The 23,461-nt window shown below is 30.2% G+C and overlaps 1 protein-coding gene across 8 annotated transcripts; it reads right to left on the reverse strand.

Annotated features, from left to right (window-relative positions):
* Positions 1–2,146: 2,146 nt before the first annotated feature.
* LOC143257505 (uncharacterized protein C18orf63-like) lies at positions 2,147–23,403 on the reverse strand. Of its 8 annotated transcripts, none has more exons than XR_013031894.1 (13): positions 23,170–23,403; positions 22,341–22,419; positions 21,891–22,059; positions 21,137–21,178; positions 20,494–20,570; positions 17,271–17,350; positions 15,426–15,522; positions 13,460–13,542; positions 11,537–11,726; positions 8,521–9,033; positions 7,591–7,680; positions 6,694–6,884; positions 2,147–3,689 (listed from the first exon to the last, which is right to left on the reverse strand). XR_013031894.1 is itself a non-coding variant. In XM_076516283.1 (12 exons), the coding sequence occupies exons 1-12, from the start codon at positions 23,304–23,306 to the stop codon at positions 6,750–6,752; spliced, it is 1,713 nt and encodes a 570-aa protein (XP_076372398.1). In that variant the 5' UTR covers positions 23,307–23,403; the 3' UTR covers positions 6,692–6,749. The 8 variants fall into 8 exon arrangements, 1 of the variants encoding a protein (XP_076372398.1); XR_013031891.1 differs by having other exon boundaries at positions 17,271–17,371; XR_013031898.1 differs by having other exon boundaries at positions 17,271–17,371; positions 22,341–22,402; positions 23,170–23,292.
* Between the last annotated feature and the right edge of the window lie 58 nt (positions 23,404–23,461).

Raw genomic sequence — 23,461 nt, forward strand, 5'->3', positions numbered from 1 at the left:
GTTCATTATTACACAAACAGTTGTGTACACCATGATGTTCAGTATCTGATGGTACTTGTACTAGTTTATTATTACACAAACAGTTGTGTACCCCATGATGTTTAGTGTCTAATGGTAGTTGTACTAATTCATTATTACACAAACAGCTGTGTACACCATGATGTTCAATGTCTGATGGTACTTGTTCATCATTACATAAACAACTGTGTATCACATGATGTCCAGTATCTGATGGTACTTGTACTTGTTCATTATTACACAAACAACTGTGTACACCATGGTGTTCAGTATCTGATGGTACTTGTACTGGTTCATTATTATATCTATTTTGTATGTATTTCCTATTACCTCAGCAGAAAAACATGTTTTTCCTCCATGTTTCATTCATCCATGAAACATTTTCCATTCATTAACAAACCAGTGTTTATATTTTACATCAAATTTCAGTCTCTTTACAATATCTGGAGATCAAAGTAAAGGTTTTTTTAACTGCTACACAACCAGATATTCTATTCTCGATTAGCCTTCTTGATACTGTGGATATGAACATCTTTCTGTCATTTGGTACATGGTTGTTTATCTCAGGCTTGATATCAGTAGCAGTCTTAACTGTCCCAAAAGTTACATAAACTAAAATACTTAACATCAGTATCTCTGAGTTTAGATGTTCTGTCTCTTACTTTACTATTTTCACATTTACCTGTCTCTGTCTTATGATCTAAGACAGTGTTTGTGGAACATTTACAGTGTGTAACGATTTGTTAGAGAGTCCAACAAGTATCATATAATGATTATATGTGAACTCTCTGCTGCACTGATAATTCTCTGTTTTTTTGAGCTGTGGCAAGACAGTAGGACGTAATGTATAGTGTTAAACACTGTTTTTATTTAAGTTTATTTCTGGAGCACTATTAAATTAATTTCTTCTAGTATATACCAGTACAATATGCTAGATCCTTGCCAGCTTCTTTCTATATAGTTAAGACACTGCAGAGGGTACCATGACATTTACTTCAGACCCTAAGTTTGATCAGTACGTACATTTAAGGAGAACCCTTATGATATGCCCTTGGTAAATATGGGAACTCTAAAAATTATAACTGTTTTCACCCTGGTTCATTCAATTGTCAACAAGAATCAGTGAAACATTACCACAGTGTTGAAATCTATGTTCTGTAATGGCATGGTAACACAGCCACAGTGTTGATATCTATGTTCTGTAATGGCATGGTAACATAACCAGAGTGTTGATATCTATGTTCTGTAATGGCATGGTAACATAACCACAGTGTTGATATCTATATTCTGTAATGACATGGTTACATTACCAGTGTTGATATCTATGTTCTGTTATTGTATGGTAACACTACCACAGTGTTGATATCTATGTTCTGTAATGGAATGGTAACATAACCACAGTGTTGATGTCTATGTTCTGTAATGGAATGGTAACATAACCACAGTGTTGATGTCTATGTTCTGTAATGGCATGGTAACATAACCACAGTGTTGATGTCTATGTTCTGTAATGGCATGGTAACATAACCACAGTGTTGATGTCTATGTTCTGTAATGACATGGTAACATAACCACAGTGTTGGTATCTACGTTCTGTAATGACATGGTAACATAACCACAGTGTTGGTATCTAAGTTCTGTAATGACATGGTAACATAACCACAGTGTTGATATCTACGTTCTGTAATGGCATGGTAACATAACCACAGTGTTGATATATATGTTCTGTAATGGCATGGTAACACAACCACAGTGTTGATGTCTATGTTCTGTAATGGCATGGTAACATAACCACAGTGTTGATGTCTATGTTCTGTAATGGCATGGTAACATTACCACAGTGTTTATATCTATGTTCTGTAATGGTTTGGTAACATTACCACAGTGTTGATATATATGTTTTGTAATGGCATGGTAACATTACCACAGTGTTGATATCTATGTTCTGTAATGGCATGGTAACATAACCACAGTGTTGATGTCTATGTTCTGTAATGGTTTGGAAGAATTAGCCCCATAAAATAGAAAGAATAACAAAATATTCTATTGTCCTAATAGTTTTGCCCAGTACTGTATAAGTATTTGATAATTTTAAAGTGATTCATCAGGGTATAAAAGAAACATCTCAAACTTACTATTTTATTTCATATATGTGCTACTGAAGCATGGTTTTAAAACCAAATATACAAACTATTACCATGTAAAGAAAGGGTGATAAAAACAACTAACATTGTTGAATGTAGATTGAATAACATTTAACTACTTCTCAACATTTATAAAATATTTAGAAGACAAAACTTTAAGGGATAACCAATTAATCTTTTGTTAAATTAAGAAAATTATTAAACACTGATTAACATTTTCATATCTGTATTCACATCTGATAAGGAACAGTTGTGGGGTAGATTGTTTTACTGGTTTTTATAAAATACTTATGTTTATTACTTTCCAAATGCAAAGTTTTCTGAATAAGCTAAAGATATTAAACCAAATCATTTATACATTATTCAGATTAGGCCCTCTTGTGAAAGATATAATAAATATTTTATTTTTTGCATTGGTAAATAAAAAATGTTTCAAGTGTATTATAGAGAACTAATTTTAAAATAAATAATAAAATAAAAACACAGGAAAAACATACACACTAAGCATTAGAACTACAACGACAACGTTTAGAGCAATGTTAGAGTGGACTATTAATTCTGTTAAGTACAAATAAGATGTGAAGGAACAAGTTGACTTCATAGGAAGAATGGGAAACAAAGTTTACAGGGTAGTGAAAAACAATACAATACATTCTGGTTTAAAAGGAAAGTGGACAACAAAATATAAGTTGGACAATAACAATTAAAGGCGCAGATGAAGATGGAAAACATTATATATAGAGAATGTCAAAACTGTAGAGTGGACAACAAAATATACACTGGACAATAACAATAAAAGATGGAGATGAAGATGGAAAACATAATATATGTATATAGAGAGTATCAAAACTGTAGAGTGGATAACAAAATATACACTGGACAATAACAACGAAACCTGCACTTGAAAAGGAAAACAATGTGTGTGTATGTATATATGTCAAAACTATAGAGTGGACAACAAAATATAGGCTGGACAATAACAACAAAAAAGAGACAGGAAGATGGAAAACAATACATATATATATAAAAATGTCAAAATATAGAGTGAATAATAAAATATAGACTGTTTATGCAAAGTAAAATACACAAAGTACAAACAGTGAACCACAACACAAAGTGAATAAAATATATCTTAAACACTGGTACAAGTCTATACAAAATGGTGAAACAGCAGAATGACCTATAGTTTGTAACATAATAAATTAAACATCTCAGGTGAAGTTTAATTCAATGTTCCTAAACACACACACAAACAAAATAATTAGACATTTTATATAAAAATATACATGTCTATATGGACACATTTAATTTATTTACCAAAGTTCAATACTAGGCTACAGAAACACATCAAAACTAGCTTAGAGAAACAAATCCATGAAAGAAGTTATTTTTTTTATAATTGATATTAATAGTAACTCTAATATTACGTACAATGTTTTATCAGGAAAAATCCAAGTTATAATGTACGTAAAACAAAACAATAAATATACTTAACGATTAAAAGTGCTTGAAGCCAGACTGTTTTACCTGGAATAGTAATAATAATAATAATAGCTAAATAAGACACAAGTTAGGTTAGAAAATATAGAACGTGGTAATTAATGTACATCAAACATGAATATTACAAATACAATACATATATGACTACACGCATCTAAAGTTTGAAATCTTTTACCACTTATTAATATGAATGTATATAACTGATACAAAACTTCTTTTTTAAACATTGTCAAAATTCTAATGCTGGGAAAAATAACAGAAAGGAACTTGTGAAACCAATAACAAACTTTACTTGTATACCTTAACAAAACTAATGTTATGAACAATGACAGGAGAACTTGTGAAACCAACAACAAACTTTACTTGTATACCTTATCAGAACTAATGTTATGAACAACGAAAACTTGTGAAACTAATAACAAACTTTACTTGTATACCTTAACAAAACTAATGTTATGAACAACGAGAAATTGTGAAACCAATAACAAACTTTACTTGTATACCTTAACAAAACTAACGATATGAACAATGAAAGAAGGAGAACTTGTGAAACCAACAACAAACTTTACTTGTATACCTTAACAAAACTAATGTTACGAACAATGAAAGAAGGAGAACTTGTGAAACCAACAACAAACTCTACTTGTATACCTTAACAAAACTAACAGTATGAACAATGAAAGAAGGAGAACTTGTGAAACCAACAACAAACTTTACTTGTATACCTTAACAAAACTAACGGTATGAACAACAAGAACTTGTGAAACCAACAACAAACTTTACTTGTATACCTTAACAAAACTAATGTTATGAACGAGAACTTGTGAAACCAATAACAAACTTTACTTCCTTAACAAAACTAACGATATGAACAATGAAAGAAGGAGAACTTGTGAAACCAACAACAAACTTTACTTGTATACCTTAACAAAACTAACGATATGAACAATGAAAGAAGGAGAACTTGTGAAACCAACAACAAACTTTACTTGTATACCTTAACCAAACTAACGGTATGAACAATGAAAGAAGGAGAACTTGTGAAACCAACAACAAACTTTACTTGTATACCTTAACAAAACTAACGGTATGAACAATGAAAGAAGGAGAACTTGTGAAACCAACAACAAACTTTACTTGTATACCTTAACAAAACTAACGATATGAACAATGAAAGAAGGAGAACTTGTGAAACCAACAACAAACTTTACTTGTATACCTTAACAAAACTAACGGTATGAACAATGAAAGAAGGAGAACTTGTGAAACCAACAACAAACTTTACTTGTATACCTTAACAAAACTAACGGTATGAACAATGAAAGAAGGAGAACTTGTGAAACCAACAACAAACTTTACTTGTATACCTTAACAAAACTAATGTTATGAACAACGAGAACTTGTGAAACCAACAACAAACTTTACTTGTATACCTTAACAAAACTAATGTTACCTTAACAAAACAATGAAAGGAGAACTTGTGAAACCAATAACAAACTTTACTTCCTTAACAAAACTAACGATATGAACAATGAAAGAAGGAGAACTTGTGAAACCAACAACAAACTTTACTTGTATACCTTAACCAAACTAACGGTATGAACAATGAAAGAAGGAGAACTTGTGAAACCAACAACAAACTTTACTTGTATACCTTAACAAAACTAACGGTATGAACAATGAAAGAAGGAGAACTTGTGAAACCAACAACAAACTTTACTTGTATACCTTAACAAAACTAATGTTATGAACAACGAGAACTTGTGAAACCAACAACAAACTTTACTTGTATACCTTAACAAAACTAATGTTACGAACAATGAAAGGAGAACTTGTGAAACCAAAAACAAACTTTACTTGTATACCTTAACAAAACTAACGATATGAACAATGAAAGAAGGAGAACTTGTGAAACCAACAACAAACTTTACTTGTATACCTTAACAAAACTAATGTTATGAACAACGAGAACTTGTGAAACCAACAACAAACTTTACTTGTATACCTTAACAAAACTAATGTTACGAACAATGAAAGGAGAACTTGTGAAACCAAAAACAAACTTTACTTGTATACCTTAACAAAACTAACGATATGAACAATGAAAGAAGGAGAACTTGTGAAACCAACAAAAAACTACTTGTATACCTAATGTTATGGACAATGAAAGTACAACTTTTATTATGAACATGAAACGTGCCTGTAAACTTTATCAAAATTCCATGAACAAGTGTAGTATATTCAGTTTGAAACAAATTTTGTGACAACTCTTACACAGAATTTTCTGTAATAATGACAAAGACTCCTGTGAAAATTACAATATTCCTTGGTACTGTAGTATTTCTATGTTGTATGAAGAAACTGTCTGGATAAACTTTAAATGAATGAATAAACTTTCATTGAAACAACAAGAGAGAAAGCAGCCTCAGCACAGTTGAGGGAAAGTATTCATTACTTCTAACACTAGACATGGGAAGAAGATCTGTGCTGTAGTTAAACTAGAATTGAACTTGACCAAGAATGTGTCCCCCAGCATCACCTCATGACCTCTGTTCCTGAACAGCATTAGTTAGTGATCAGATTATACTGTTGTGCATCAGAGTTCAGGGAACAAACAACATTGCAGTTAAAATTAGCATAACCTAGGCTTAAAATACAGAATGAAATATCCTTGGGAGACATCAAGTAACAAAAGATTAAAGGTTTAAGGTGACTAGAACAAAATAATGTTAAACACCTTTGACCACTTGATGCCTCCATACATTACTGGTTAATGAATACAAAATATGTTATAGAAAAATATGGTACATCTGTATATCATGCAGAGAAAGAATAACAAGTACAACTAACAAGAAAATAGTTTGTTACACACTATCAAGATTTTAATGCTGTTAACAATAAAAGATTCAGAAATCATATTTTAAAGAAACTTTCTTGTATACCTAATAGTAATCCTAATGCTATACAATGAAAATAACATTTTTTCCAGAAGAAAATAATATACTCAGTGTTATTATTATGCAAAACTCACCTCCATGTACAAGCAAGAGTAGGTAAACAGCTTTTAAAAGATGCTTTCCTCGGAAACTACTGCTCTGGTGCTGTGAGTTGGAGGTACTTTTCAACTCGTTGAATAATATCAAGTTTCTTGTCCTTGGACTTGTAGGTAACACCTTTTTGTCTTAACCAAGATAGTAGTACTGGAACACTTAATTTGTTGAGCTACACAGAACAGATATTTCATATTAAAAATAATAAATTTAAATAAACAAGTAATTAATAACTTTAAGGATAAGAGTTTTATCAAATTCACCTCAAGTGGTTAATTAATTGGTTCTATTTAATGTAACATAAAATAACATGATCACTTTTACAATATAAGAATCAATATAATGTCACCATAAACATGAACCACTTGGCCTTTGGAAGGAAGTCAATTTCACTGTTTACAATGTATGATTTTCCTCTGATGTTAATAATGATATCACGTAATTCACTTTTTGTAATATTATTAAGTTTTCTTAATTTCTATAGTTTAAATATATTGTTTTATAAATACTTCATCAAATTATTTTTCGTGTTGATATACACAACACACAATCACGGGAAAAAAGTACAATTTTTAAATTAAATTATTAGGTTACAGATGGAATCTTTCAAATCATATATTGCAAGTCTGCACTACAACTGATTGTTTATACTTTTACCACCATTTGACTAAAAGAAAATCTCTGAAAACATCTATGTTAAATAGAAAGCAATACAATGGGCTACCTCTGACATATTCACCACAAATATCAAAGCTTGTTTTTTTTAACATAAGAAGTCTTCACATTGAGCCATCAGAGGTCAAAGTCTCTAAAAAAGTAGCATTTATTAAAATAATTTATCAAATATTATATATTGTAAAACTAATTTTTCTACTTGCCTTTTTACCCTTAGCCATTGAAATTACATCTACGTTTTCAGTGCTTTGTTTTCGGGGTTTTTTGGATTTTGGTTCTTTAATATTTCTCGGCTAATTAAGTTAAAGAAACAAAACAACTCATTAAAATGAATGCAAAGAGCATAACAAATGAATATTCAATTTGGCTGTCCATCATTTGTATGCAAAACCATTGTACCTTTCAGCATAAATTTAAATATCAACATGACCCAGTGTAAAGAAACAGACCTCTCTATGAAACTGTCAAATAACAAAGATTTATATTATTAATAAATTCAAGAAAAGTATCTTATACACTGAATACAACTGTAAGTTATGGTTAAACTAAGGTTATTCTATTAACGATTTCCATGACCATTTGTTTTACTAAAAACAAAAATCTATTATGAAAATAAGAACAACAGATAAATATTAATATGTTGTTTTCTATATGAGAATTATTTGTATTTCATTCGTATCTATTAGCACATATTTTTATGTAAAATTAAATCATAAATCATTTTATAATTCTTCTAACTTGTTTTACAGATGAATAACATTTTGTTCTGGTCAGATGTAGTCACTGCTAACAATCTAAAAACTTTAGATCTTTTGATAATATGTAATATACCATCAAATTATATGTTATTATACAACAAACTAACTAGTAATCTATTTATTTGTCTACTTCTTACTTCTACAGTAGGAATAGCTAATTACAGTAGCCCTCTATATCATATTGTCTTCACTGAAGTTCACACTATGATAACAAGAATAAATACATTAAAACAACTGTAACTGTTGTTCCCATAACTCAATGAATAAGTTGAGTCTGGTATTCAAAACAAAAAATTTTAACTAGTTTTAATTAGAGATAATTAATGTATTATAAACATAAAAATGAAGAAATAATGGTATTGAAATATGAATTACCACTTTTGGCAGACTTGATGAATTTGACTCTCTGTTGAAAATTTTCTTCATGTCACACTCAATTAGAGAATCGATTTTTGGCAAACTGGAAGAAGTAGTCACTTGAAGGTTAGGAGTGATTTTCTGTGAGACACGTTGAGCTGAACTGACACAAAAACTAGGATAAATAATAGAAGTTTTATTTAATGTATCCATTTTCTTCTTAGTTAGGTTCCTGTTGTCATGGTTGAAAACCTTTGTAGAATTGCCATTTGAAGTATGAATTGGGGGAAAATTATGAATTTTTTTAACTACAGATCTACATGGTTTAAATATTGGTACTATAAGCTCATTTGACACTGGCTTACCATTGCCTTCATCAAAAAATTTTTTGTTTGAAGTTATCTGTTCATCTGACTGAGAAAGTTCACTTGATTTTGTAACCTCTTTTAAATTGATGGGATGAGCCCTGCGAAGAGGAACTGAAAGTTCTGGTGTCTGACAAGAGATGAGTGACGGCTTGTTACCGGCCTCCTAAAGGAAGAGCCAAAGAAAAGTGTGGAAGTTATATCACAGATGATTTATAAATCTGAATCTACCTTGATTATCCACAACTTTTGCACTACAGAAGAAGTTGCCCTAGTGTATCATTGCTTTGGAAAGTATTCTATATATATTAAAAACTCAGTTTCATACTCAAGTCACATTCATCAAACACAACAAAAGTAAAACAATAATAAATAAATAAGCCATAACTTTGAAACAAAATATCATTGCAAAAACTAGGAAGCTAGTTTTGGCACTTTCATTTATCCTCTTCAATCATAAACAATCTTCCAAGAAGGAAACAGTTCAATTTGATGTGACCTTCTGAAGTGTTAAAATTTAATAACACAGCTTTCAACACCTCATCCTTTCATGTAACTTTTGTATGTTTTTTGACTGATTTCCAGTTCATGGTATGGTCAAAGTTTCTTGAATGGAGAAATACAGCATAGTTTGCACTTCACTTTGTAATGTTCCTTTTGTTTTGTTTTTAAATTTTTTCCAGTTTCATGAAGGTACATTTTTAAATGACTATCATAGAAAAACACAGATGCTGTGTATTTATGCATAAATTATTGAGGCATTTCCTTGTATTACAGGAGAGATCTTGACCTGCATTCTGGTTGACAAAATATCTCTTAACAACCGAGGGATCTGTCCCCGAGTCACTGTGTGGTTTCAGACCTTCTCCTGAAACAACCAACATGATTTTTATGGCATGTTAGTGCAAGAAAAATGTAGGGAGAAAGACAAGGATTTGCACATGAGCTTTATAGACCTGACCAAAATATTTGATTCCCTTGAACGTAAAGTATTATGGAAAATTCTTAACAAACTTGGCTGCCCTGGAAGGTTCCACCAAGTTTTGATGATATGACTACTTCTGTACTCTATCAAAGTGACACCTTAAAATATGAATGGTTGTAAAATAATGTTCTGTAATCCCTCCTAATCTCTTCAACATTTAAGTGTCAGCAATCTTCTTTTTTTACAAAACGACTTTCTTCACAGTGTACAACTTCATTATCATTATGAGGACAAGCTTTTCAATCTGCAATGGCTGAAGGGCAGAACTAATGTTACCCCTCTAGTCCTGAGTAACCTTCAATATTCAGAAGACTGTTATAATCATCTATGATTCTTTTGTCATCCAAATGACAATGGATTTCATTAACTCTGTTTACAAAAAATTTAGATTCTTGGTGAATATGTAAAAAAAAAAAAATCTTTCAATCACAACCTTCCAGACCAAACTTCAAACCTCCTGAAACCTTTGTCGATGGAGAGCCATTGAAATACATGGATCACTTTCTGTAATTTGGCTGTCATCTATCTGCAAAGCCCACCACTGACAATGAAGTTTACAGCAGAATGAAATATGCTTGAAATGCTTTTTACAGACTAAGACAATGCATTTTTAAAAACAATGACCTACGAAAGGAAACCAAGTTAATGGTTTACAATATGATGGTCATCACTGTTCTCTTATATGGCAGCAAAATATGGACAGCATACAGAAGACACATCAAAGCTCTTAAGGGATTCTAACAGAGATGATTCTGTCGAATCCTTAGAATCAAGTGGCAGGACAGAAGAGCTAACATCAGCATCCTCAAAGAGGCCAATTCCACAAGTACTGAAGTCTGATTGATAAAAGATAAACTTCATTGGGCCAATCACTGTCTCTGTATGCAGGAACATCACCATCCTTGTCAAGTCCTCTTCTCAGAATTTCCTTATGATACATGTTTTTGGAATGGACAAGTAAAATGATGGAATGACATCCTGAAATGTAACCTTAAAAAAGTATCAGTCAATCTTAACAACTAGGAGGAGGATGCATTTGACAATTCCAGTGGGCATTGTTTTATCCATCATGCAAAAGAAACATTTAAAACTGATCAATGGAAAAACAGAGAAACAAAAAAAGAAAGATGAAGAAGCCAATCATTCTTTGGGACAACATCTGGAAGATTTATCTTCCAGAAGTGTTCCAAACAATGTAAATCTTGAACTGAACTATTCAGTCACATGAGACCACATTCACCCAAGGAGAAGTCATCTTTGCTTGCGAAGGACTGCCAATAACTTTGTTGTCAATTTCACCTTGTAAAATAGTAAAAGACTAAAAAGGACACATGAAAGCATTGAAACTAATTTTCTAGTCTGTTTACTAATATTTTGTTCCAAAACTGTGGTTTATTTGTTTTTTATAATTTGGCTGACATACATGGTGTTGTATACTTTTCTCTAAAGTGTAACAAAATCTCTTCAGAATTGCATTCACCATGTTAACACAGAAAAACTACTTTATAAAAATTCTTCTATATGACCTTAGTGTATATTGATTTATCAATAATTTAACCTTTCATACAAATGTTTAAACCAATGGTTTTCAAAAGGCTCCTTAATCTATTATGTAGGGAGAATAAATAGAACATAATTCATAGAAAACTACAATTTATAATTAATTATTTGATAATTAACATACCATTATATCAGATGATGGCTGTAATGCTATTTGTGGAAACACTGCAGTTGTATTTTTAAGGGTGAATGGTTCTCCACAGACCTGCTTAACCTTACTTCGAAGACCTTCTAGAAATGCAGAAATAATAGGCTGAGGATCCACTCTTGGAATGTAGAAGATATCGTGCAACTGAACACACAGACTGGGATAACTTCACCTTAGTTAAGATTCCAGACTGTTATAATGAATAATTATTTTCTACTGCATTACATCAACTTATAATAAGGAACAGAAGATTACAGCGTGTGTGAGATCAAATATTTGATTCCTAATTGTGCAATGCATTTATACTATACTAAAACAATTATTATAAATAATTTACCTCACTAACTGTTTACAATTAAAACCTATAATGTGTACTATTTATTTACATTAAATTTAAGCCATTACCAAAATCTGTCAAGGTTCGTTCTTATTCCCCTGAACTTTCTTTATTGGATCACTGACCCTTATTCACACACACACAGGTTTCAAGTGTGGAACTGTTTGTAACAAACCCCCTTATTCATACACACACACACACACACACAGGTTTCACGTGTGGAACTGTTTGTAACAAACCCCCTTATTCATACACATACACACACACACACAGGTTTTAAGTGTGGAACTGTTTGTAACACACTCCCTTATTCATACACACACACACACAAGTTTCAAGTATGAGTTAAGTGTGAAACTGTTTGTAACAAACCCCTTTATTCCTACACACACACAGGTTTCAAGTATGAGTTAAGTGTGGAACTGTTTGTAACAAACCCTTTTATTCCTACACACACACAGGTTTCAAGTACGAGTTACGTGTGGAACTGTTTGTAACAAACCCCCTTATTCCTACACACACACAGGTTTCAAGTGTGAAACTGTTCGTAACAAACCCCTTTATTCATACACACACACAGGTTTCAAGTATGAGTTAAGTGTGGAACTGTTTGTAACAAACCCCCTTATTCCTACAAACACACAGGTTTCAAGTATGAGTTAAGTGTGGAACTGTTTGTAACAAACCCCCTTATTCCTACAAACACACAGGTTTCAAGTATGAGTTAAATGTGGAACTGTTTGTAACAAAACCCCTTATTCATACACACACACAGGTTTCAAGTGTGGAACTATTTGTAACAAACTGTATATGTAAACACCCATGCTCTCTGTGTGAAACACAAACATCTTCACAAACCAACAGGTGGCACTAAACACATTATTCTTGGTGTTTTTCACCTTTTACCAGTTTTTTTAGTAAAAAGACATTATAAAACTTTTTTATGAAATGTTACACCTTTATGGATTTCCCTTTAACCTTACATATCTTTACCTTTGACACCAGAGATAATAAGTGACAGAATCAGACATCTGATCATCTAGAGAAATTTCGTTCAAAACCAATTTTTTCACATGGTCAACTCTATATAACTTTATCAGGATGTAGATTTAATCATGACATAAAAATATGCAAAACTCCGAATTCTAATCAAGAACTAGTTGCAAATTAAGATAAAAATACACAGGTATTTTACTTGAAATACTAGAATGGAAGATAAGTAGTTTGTTTGTATATATTCTTATTATAATGTAACTTAATCAGTTTTTATTAAACATGTCAACAGAAGAATTATTTAGAAATACTTTTCCAAAGCAAAATAAATAACCATTTCCTATCATGTTATTGGATAGAATGGTAATAAAATTTAACCTGTTATGTATACAACATGTATCTGAAGCTGTTAGTATAAGACGCTTGTAAGTTTCTTTTGGCAAAACATCAAAATGAACCATTTGAGGTGTAGATAAAGGGTTATAAATAAGTACATAGAACAAACTACTGTGTTTAGATTTGCGTATTAAATAAAGAAATCATGGAAGAAATTCAATTTCCAAGGATACGTAAATCTTCCCTCTAACAGTCCCCAGAATTCCACGTTCACATAGAATATTCCTATTTCTTCTTTAGGAAGTCTATAGCCATACTGTAAAACAGATAATGTTCTTTAACAGACAGGTTTCAATAAACACACAAGTAAAATGTTTTATTTTATAAAGAGACTGTTATGGATTAAAAATATGAGATGTTCATATTATACATGATATATATCAATCAGTTATAATACTGTGATTCAATACACAAGATGTTCATATCGTACATAATATAAAATATATCAATCAGTTATAATACTGTGATTCAATACACGAGATGATCATATCGTACATTTTATAAAATATATCAGTCTATTATAATACTGTGATTCAATACACAAGATGTTCGTATCGTACATAATATAAAATATATCAGTCTATTATAATACTGTGATTCAATACACAAGATGTTCGTATCGTACATAATATAAAATATATCAATCAGTTATAATACTGTGATTCAATACACGAGATGATCATATCGTACATAATATAAAATATATCAGTCTATTATAATACTGTGATTCAATACACGAGATGTTCATATCGTACATAATATAAAATATATCAGTCTATTATAATACTGTGATTCAATACACGAGATGTTCATATCGTACATAATATAAAATATATCAGTCTATTATAATACTGTGATTCAATACACGAGATGTTCATATCGTACATAATATAAAATATATCAGTCTATTATAATACTGTGATTCAATACACGAGATGTTCATATCGTACATAATATAAAATATATCAGTCTATTATAATACTGTGATTCAATACACGAGATGTTCATATCGTACATAATATAAAATATATCAGTTTATTATAATACTGTGATTCAATACACGAGATGTTCATATCGTACATAATATAAAATATATCAGTCTATTATAATACTGTGATTCAATACACGAGATGTTCATATCGTACATAATATAAAATATATTAGTCTATTATAATACTGTGATTCAATACACGAGATGTTCATATCGTACATAATATAAAATATATCAGTCTATTATAATACTGTGATTCAATACACGAGATGTTCATATCGTACATAATATAAAATATATCAGTCTATTATAATACTGTGATTCAATACACGAGATGTTCATATTGTACACAATATAAAATATATCAATCTATTATAATACTGTGATTCAATGCATGAGATGTTTGTGTTACTTACAATATAGGTAATTCTTTTAAAACCTAAACAATAAAAGTTAATGTTTTGAACACAAAAGTTTCACATGATTCTAAAGTTTTGATGAATAATTTACATATATAATAATACAAGGTTATACTAATGTAACTTATTTTAAGGACAAACAATCTCTGATTGCCCCAGATCTATTCAAAATGCCATCACTGTTAAAAATGGAACTTTGTAGACATAAAATTATTGTTTCATAATGTCGTCCATGAAACAATTCCTTAAATTAAAATATGGTACAAACGGATTACCTCTTGCACATGGACACCTATATTCTTTTAGATTTTAATGAAAGTTGCTGAATTTTTATCAGGAACATGTTATATTTACATCCTTTTACTTTCTTCAGTTTTAAGTAGAAAATTGATTATTGTAAATAAAACAATATCTTGATTTACTGTTTATACAGTCTGTTTATTGTTAAGCACAAACTAAACCACTGACTATCTGCGCTGTGTCCATCACAAGTATTAACATAAGCCCTCAGACTTACTGTTGAGCCAAGAAGGCAGGTAGGAACAAAGATGAAGGTAATTAAATACAAAAATAACAAAATAATACAATATTATCTAGAATACAGAATGCAAATCAACAATTATAAAACAATATCTCATTGTTTTTATTATTGTTACTATTGTTAATTTACTTATATAACAACTATTCTTTCTTCAACTAAGTAGTACACAATTCATTGAATTCAATTACCATGTTTTTCCAATACTTTTTGATATCCTTGTATCCTTGAAAAGGGCTGTAACTGGGAATATTTTGGGATATGGAAACTAGCTGTCCTTGTTTCATGCTATTACAAGGAAACAACACAAAATAAAAATCAGACTACACAAGAATGGAAGCCAAATGAACTGTTTAACAGTTTCTCACTTCACACCTAACTTTTACCTGTTGCTAAAGTATTTCTTTCCAGTCAACTCAAAAAGTATGTAAAACCAAGTGGTTTTACATCAAGCATTTCTATTGGTTTAGACAGATTAAAGCATCATAGAGGTCACAGGGAATATATATATACATAGAAATTAAAAAAGATGTAACATTAATGGTACTTATTTATGTTCTGAATTACTCACCAGGCAAGCTATTCAAAATACTAAAAATAAATGAGTCCAATCTATTGTCAATTAACCACTTGTTACTGAGTTATACCAGTTCTGATGTTGGATAAAAAGATGATTTGATAATGCAACACAAGTAATATACAATTAAGAAGGTTGTTATAACTCTGTCAGTTTGACCTTGTCCAAGGTTAGTGATGGTGTAATTCTCCAGAACTAATACACTATGTAACAAACAGTTAATTCAATGACAGATGACTCTTACCATTTACTTTTAGTAGATTCTAAACTCATGTCATGGATATCTAGATTTGAACAATATTTAACAAAGTCATTTTTATCTTTGGACAGGAGTAAAATATTTTCTGATATAAAAAAATGAATAAATGAGAAATATAAAAAATAAAACAAAGTAATTCCTGACAAATAACCATATAAAACCATAATGACTCCTCTTCAGTACTTTTAATTCATTAGATATTAAAAAATACACTCTCTAAAATTTCTGACACTGTAGGCCAAACAATCATATAACACTACCATCAAGAAGATATGTAGGCCAAACAATCACATAACACTACCATCAAGAAGACATGTAGGCCAAACAATCACATAACACTACCATCAAGAAGACATGTAGGCCAAACAATCACATAACACTACCATCAAGAAGACAAGTAGGCCAAACAATCACATAACACTACCATCAAGAAGACATGTAGGCCAAACAATCACATAACACTACCATCAAGAAGACAAGTAGGCCAAACAATCACATAACACTACCATCAAGAAGACGTGCAGGCCAAACAATCACATAACACTACCATCAAAAAGACGTGTAGGCCAAACAATCACATAACACTACCATCAAGAAGACATGTAGGCCAAACAATCACATAACACTACCATCAAGAAGACATGTAGGCCAAACAATCACATAACACTACCATCAAGAAGACATGTAGGTCAAACAATCATATAACACTACCATCAAGAAGACATGTAGGCCAACAATCATATAACACTACCATCAAGAAGACATGTAGGCCAAACAATCATATAACACTACCATCAAGAAGACATGTAGGCCAAACAATCATATAACACTACCATCAGGAAGACATGTAGGTCAAACAATCATATCACACTGCCATCAAGAAGACATGTAGGCCAAACAATCATATAACACTGCCATCAAGAAGACATGTGAAGCTTAAATATTTCACAAAGTTTTTAAAACTGTAAATGAAAAGACCGCATAGATATAAGAATCAGACAAAAGTTTTAGTAATTCTGTCTATTAAATTAATAACAAAAAATATCTTTCACATTTATGGCTTTCAATTGTGACAACATTCTACACAAGTTCCATCAACAGCAACCCAGTAATTTCAAATGTCATATATTAAATCTCATGAATGCTGTTAACACATGATTTAAAATCACTTTGGCTAATTAAATGTGAAATAGTGCATACCTTGGAAGTATAAAACACTTGTCCATTTGAAGATTCAATTCATGTAATTCTTTCTCTGACAATCCACTGTGGTCTTTTCTCTGATAATAAAAATCTGCTGCCTTAAAAAACAAGTTTTTATTATTATACATTCTCAAAATAAATTATACAGAATTAAAATATTGAAGAAACTCATCACAAGAATAAATACAAAGAATTTCTAGTTTTATCCTTTGTTTTTTTAATTAAATGTTTCTAATTATATCTTTAAAGCAATTGTAAGTAAACATTTTTTATATTTGCCTAACCAAGTTTACAGAATATATATTCCCTTATAGGTATTATAACTAGAGTTAAGAAAATAACGTAAACAAATAAGTGTTTTGTTTTAGATTATTTAGAGATATCACACGTTTGACAAAAATAATAAGTGCATGACAACTGATCATTTCTTGCAATAGAAGTTGCCACTAGTTATTTATGTTGGTAACAAGAGAATAAACGTATCTCATAATCAACAGCTGTAAACATGTTTAATGAATATTTTGGAAATAAACATATCCCATCTTCAGCAGATCTGTGAAGATAACAAACTGAAGTAACATTAGAACAATTACTAATAAATATAAAAATACAATTAATAATGTTGTTAGAAAAATAATAAAACATTCAGTTTAAAAGAAAGATGTTTGAATGAAGCAAGAGAGGGCCAAGTAGAAATTTCTATTGAGGCTTAGATTTTCATTTGTAATACGTAGACTTTGTTTTATCATCAGTTTATGGTTGTTACAGCCAAAAGTGAAAATGGAAAAGTCTTTCAAGAAAAGGAGGTACAATGATATTTTGTTGTTGGAATATATACAAAAGTTTGGTGGAGTTTGAAGTTTAAGTGCAGTCTGTTAGAAACTCCCATATGTTCCAAGACACTTATTTGTAAATAGTGAGAAGTCTTGTCTATGTAAGTAGCTTTACAGCTACCTTTATATGACCTTTCATCATAAGAGTAAAGGTAAAATGTCTTTAATTCTAAAAAAAGCTACTGATTTGAATTAACAATATGAGGATAATATGAAGTTTAATCTGGGGTGTAGAAGGTTCTGAGTAGCTTGTGGAATCGAGTATTAACGATAAAGCTCGTTTTCTAAGGTAAACAATAACAAGAGTTAGAGGAAATTTGAAAAAGGTTTGAATATTATTTGGTTGAATTGTTTCTTAATAAGACAATTATGTACTAAGTTTTCTAGTCAGGATGAAGGGTATCCATTATTTCTTAAGATGTAATCTGAGCTGACTGAATATTTCCTGTTAATAAAAATTACAATTAAATTTGGTTTGGATGATTTTATCTGAAAACTTTCAAAGAGTATGTAGAAAAATCAGTAAAAGTTTTATTTCTGTAAATGGAACTGCTAACATTTTGGTCTCAGTTTTGAACATCAAGGAAAAACTATTTAGACTTTCAATTTAATAAGTTAATTTTATGTTGAGAATTTAAGTGTTTGAGGAATTATTTAATGTGTTCACAGTTACAAAAAGTAAAAAGGTATCATCTACATACCTTTTGTAGACTATGCATATAACTCCAGAAGGACACTTGTTCAACCACACAAAGAAAGACATTAGCTAATGAAGGTCCTAAAGATGAACCCATCACAACAATCTGGTCATACAGTTAACCATTAAATACAAAGTGGTTTTCTTTCAAAGCTTGGTTCTCATTATAATCAACTTTGTTCAGGTAACAATGATATCCTCACTGTTAGCTAGTTCTTTAAGAGCTAAGAATTATTCTCTGAATAGAGGACAAGAAGTCCTCTGACAGTTAAGAGTTGTAGAAAACCAATAAGGATTTCTTTTAATTTTAATAATATTATCAATATAAACAGCAACAATATTTTTAAGGTGAGATCTGAACCTTTTGTACATAGTTTCTAACTAAAGGCTTAAACCATCTCAGTCATAAAGTTTTAACCGAAATTGTGGAAAGCAGGAATTTAGGCCCTCAGCCACAGCTCTATTATAAGTTTCTGTAAGTACAACATCACAAAGGTTAAAAATAAGTTGGTTTGGGTTTAGTGAATCAGGATGAATAGAAGATAACTTAAGTTACTTTACAATTTGTTATTTTCACAGATTTGCTGAAGATGGGGTACATTAAACATGTTCACAATTGTTTCCATCGCTCTACCATTCAATACACACAGTGTAGTGTAAAAAGAACCTTACTGAACACAAGACAAGGACATATACATATAAACAAAAGGATTAATATCAAAACTATTTATATATCAACATAAATAATTCATCTTCTATTATATATCAACATAAATAATTCATCTTCTATAATATATCAACATAAATAATTCATCTTCTATTATATATCAACATAAATAATTCATCTTGTATTATGTGTCAACACAAATAATTCATCTTGTATTATGTGTCAACACAAATAATTCATCTTGTATTATGTGTCAACACAAATAATTCATCTTGTATTATGTGTCAACACAAATAATTCATCTTGTATTATGTGTCAACACAAATAATTCTTGTATTATGTGTCAACACAAATAATTCATCTTGTATTATGTGTCAACACAAAAAAATTCATCTTGTATTATGTGTCAACATAGATAATTCATCTTCTATTATATGTCAATGTAAATAATTCATCTTCTATTATATGTCAATATAAATAATTCATCTTCTATTATATGTCAATATAAGTAATTCGTCTTTTATTATATGTCAATATAAATAATTCGTCTTTTATTATATGTCAATATAAATAATTCGTCTTCTATTATATGTCAATATAAATAATTCGTCTTCTATTATATGTCAATATAAATAATTCGTCTTCTATTATATGTCAATATAAATAATTTGTCTTCTATTATATGTCAATATAAATAATTTGTCTTCTATTATATGTCAATATAAATAATTCGTCTTCTATTATATGTCAATATAAATAATTCGTCTTCTATTATATGTCAATATAAATAATTCGTCTTCTATTATATGTCAATATAAATAATTCGTCTTCTATTATATGTCAATATAAGTAATTCATCTTTTATTATATATCAATATAAATAATTCATCTTCTATTATATATCAATATAAATAATTCATCCTCTATAATTTGGTTTATTTTTGGATTAAATATACATTTATTACTTTATAGCCTACATAATGTTTCTAAAATATATTTTAACATCTACTATTTCATTAATACCTTAGGAGGCCTGATACGAATTGAAAAACCTTCTACAGACACATATGCTTCTTTGTCAGTAATTATCACATCACTTCCTACAAGAAAGTCATGGTTGAAATTAATATACAGAACTTAAGTAGAAAACACTAAAGTCTAGAAACTCTTATTCCAAAATTTGTAGATGTGCTAAAAATTATATAGCACTGTAACTCTACTTTACAAACTTTACATTACATTAGCTCAATACAGTAAGAAAACAATAAGGAAAAAAATGTATACATGAAATATGTATATGTCAACACATCCATACAGATATTGATTGTAATGTCTTTAAACTTCTTAAAACTGAATTAAAATATCTACAAAACAACTTGATACCTGAAAACAGAACTAAATTATTTTTTCAAAATTACTTAAGAAATCTACTAGCACAATTTATGTTTTTATGGAGTTGTAATGAACAAGTTTTATTTATACTATTATGTAAGTCAACAACTGATATGTTATATTACCTGTCAAAGAGTCACTGGACAATTTATGTTGCCAGAAAATTGTTTTTTACATTTGTGACATATGAGCAAGTAAGTGAATCAAAAAACTACAGACAATCATTTACAAACCCAAACTCATAGTTTACCACATATGAGAGCAATACACTTACTCACAGCTACCAGAGGATTGAAACACTGCAAGAATTCTCGTCCTACAAAACAATGTGAAGTTGCTATTAAATTTAAACCACCATGTTTAAGTTCAAGCACAAAATGTGTAAATTAATCTTCAAAACAAAACAAATGAGGTGATTCTAATACTTTAAAAACTAAACACAATATTTGTACATTATGAACACAAATGTAATGGTATAAAGAGTTCATTCAATGTATCTCTCACTCGACACGACATACAAACATGATAGTAATAAACAATTCTTACATTCACCAGATGGTGAAACATATCATCTAAAGGTCATGTAAACTCAACTCATATGATAATAAATAATAATGAAACATAACTGATTCTAATATAAATAAATCATACATCTTTACCCCTCATTATGATTTGAATGACTAAATATGAAAGTGATAAAAACATCATTGTATGTTAGGTATAGTAACATGTCTTAAAATTAAAACAAAATGTTTTAGCCTCCATGTTTTCATCCCAGTACTAGACTGCAGTGAAGACATCTGGAAATTGTAAAGAGATCATACAATTTGGTTAGAAGGAAAACTTTGAAAAGTCATTATTTGTCAAACACTTCACTTGAAACATGTTTGTAAACTAAATTAAATAATACTGCACAGTAAAAACAGTGAATTTAGACATTTATCACAATAAAAACCTTATATATGATACTCCTCACCCTAGAAGAAATATTATTATTTGCATCAGTAACCACAGTGAACTCCACTTACCTTCAACTAACAGGTTTCCCACTTGATTCCACTTTGGGGCAAGTTTGGCTTTAATGGTGTACTGTAGACATGACTGTAAACCAACGTTGGTTGCAGGTCGGCAGTCAAGGACCTGAAGATCCATTCTTTCTAGATGGGTCTGAAACCTGTGTGTCTGCCATTCTTCCTTCTGGTCATGTTTAAAATGACATATGTTTTATAGATTCATATAAATCCTATGTATTACTTGCTGTTTCTAAATGTAGTTACCCTATACTCACTGGCAAGTCTTGCATTTACTGTAAAATAACTCCAACTGAAGAGAAAGACACATGACCATCTTGTTTTCCAAGCACATCCAAGATTAATATGAAGTAATGAGAAAAGTACATCCAACATAATATCCTACTTAACTTAGCTATGTATATACATAAATAGAAGAGTCCTAAAATGTTTTATATTCTTACTTACTTGGAGGATTACTTGGAATTCTGAAACACTGTACAATAATGGAGTAGCAATGATAGTAGGTTCTGTGAAAATAAGTTCCCTATAAGTAACAAATGTACAGAAAACTCAGTTAAAAAGATTACAGAACATTATTTTTCCAATAAACATATGCCATGAAATTTAATCCTTTTACAACTAGGAAACATCCATATTTCAAATGCAAGAACAGTGATATAAAGTACACATTTCAGTAAAGCATGCACCAGGAACATGTTATATACCATCATGAAATAGCAGTCTTACATTTAACGAAACATGCAGTCAAATAATTCATTTTTGAAATTCCTAATTTTCTTTTTTTTTAGTTTTAACTGTGCCATTTTTACCATAAAAGTTACACCACAAAATTAAAATATCTCTAAAAGTCAACGTGTTGTGTTTTCTTATAGCAAAGCCCCATCGGGCTATCTACTGAGCCCACTGAGGGGAATCGAACCCCTGATTTTGGCACTGTAAATCCATAGACATACTGCTGTACTAGTGGGGGGCCAAAATCAATGCAATATCTAGCTTGTTTTATGAAGTATGTGATTTTCAATTGTCAAGTTGTGCATTAAGATTAATGTTTATTTGAATGCAAAACACGAAAAAGTTTTAAAACTTGAAAATAATTTCCGTATGGACATCTTCTCAAGAATCTCAGAAAATTAAATATACATATTAGTACAACATACGACTTTTAATTTAGCAGTAGCAAATGTTGGACTACACACTATACTGATAAAGTGGTAACTACTAGTAACACTAGCAATAGTATAACTACAACTTACAAGGCTTAACATTAGGTTACCTGCATTTCAAAATTTGTTTCTGACGGCTCGATTCTTCAGGACTAACATTTATAACTTTCACTATAACACAAACAAGGTTATTAACATTTGGTACGTCGATAAAAAACAGTGGTCTAAATACAAACAAATTATTCATAACTAAATAAAATTACAACTAAACTAGTCGTATCGTTCATTTAATCCGCTCACAGTAAGTTAACGTTGCATCCTATCGTCTGCTTCAAATAAACAAGTGATTTGCCATGTACAACACACCTGGTGTCGCACTAAAATTAGTTTAATAAAATAACA

Source organism: Tachypleus tridentatus, chromosome 1 (assembly GCF_004210375.1).
Source record: "Tachypleus tridentatus isolate NWPU-2018 chromosome 1, ASM421037v1, whole genome shotgun sequence".
NCBI classification, from domain to species: Eukaryota; Metazoa; Arthropoda; class Merostomata; order Xiphosura; family Limulidae; genus Tachypleus; species Tachypleus tridentatus.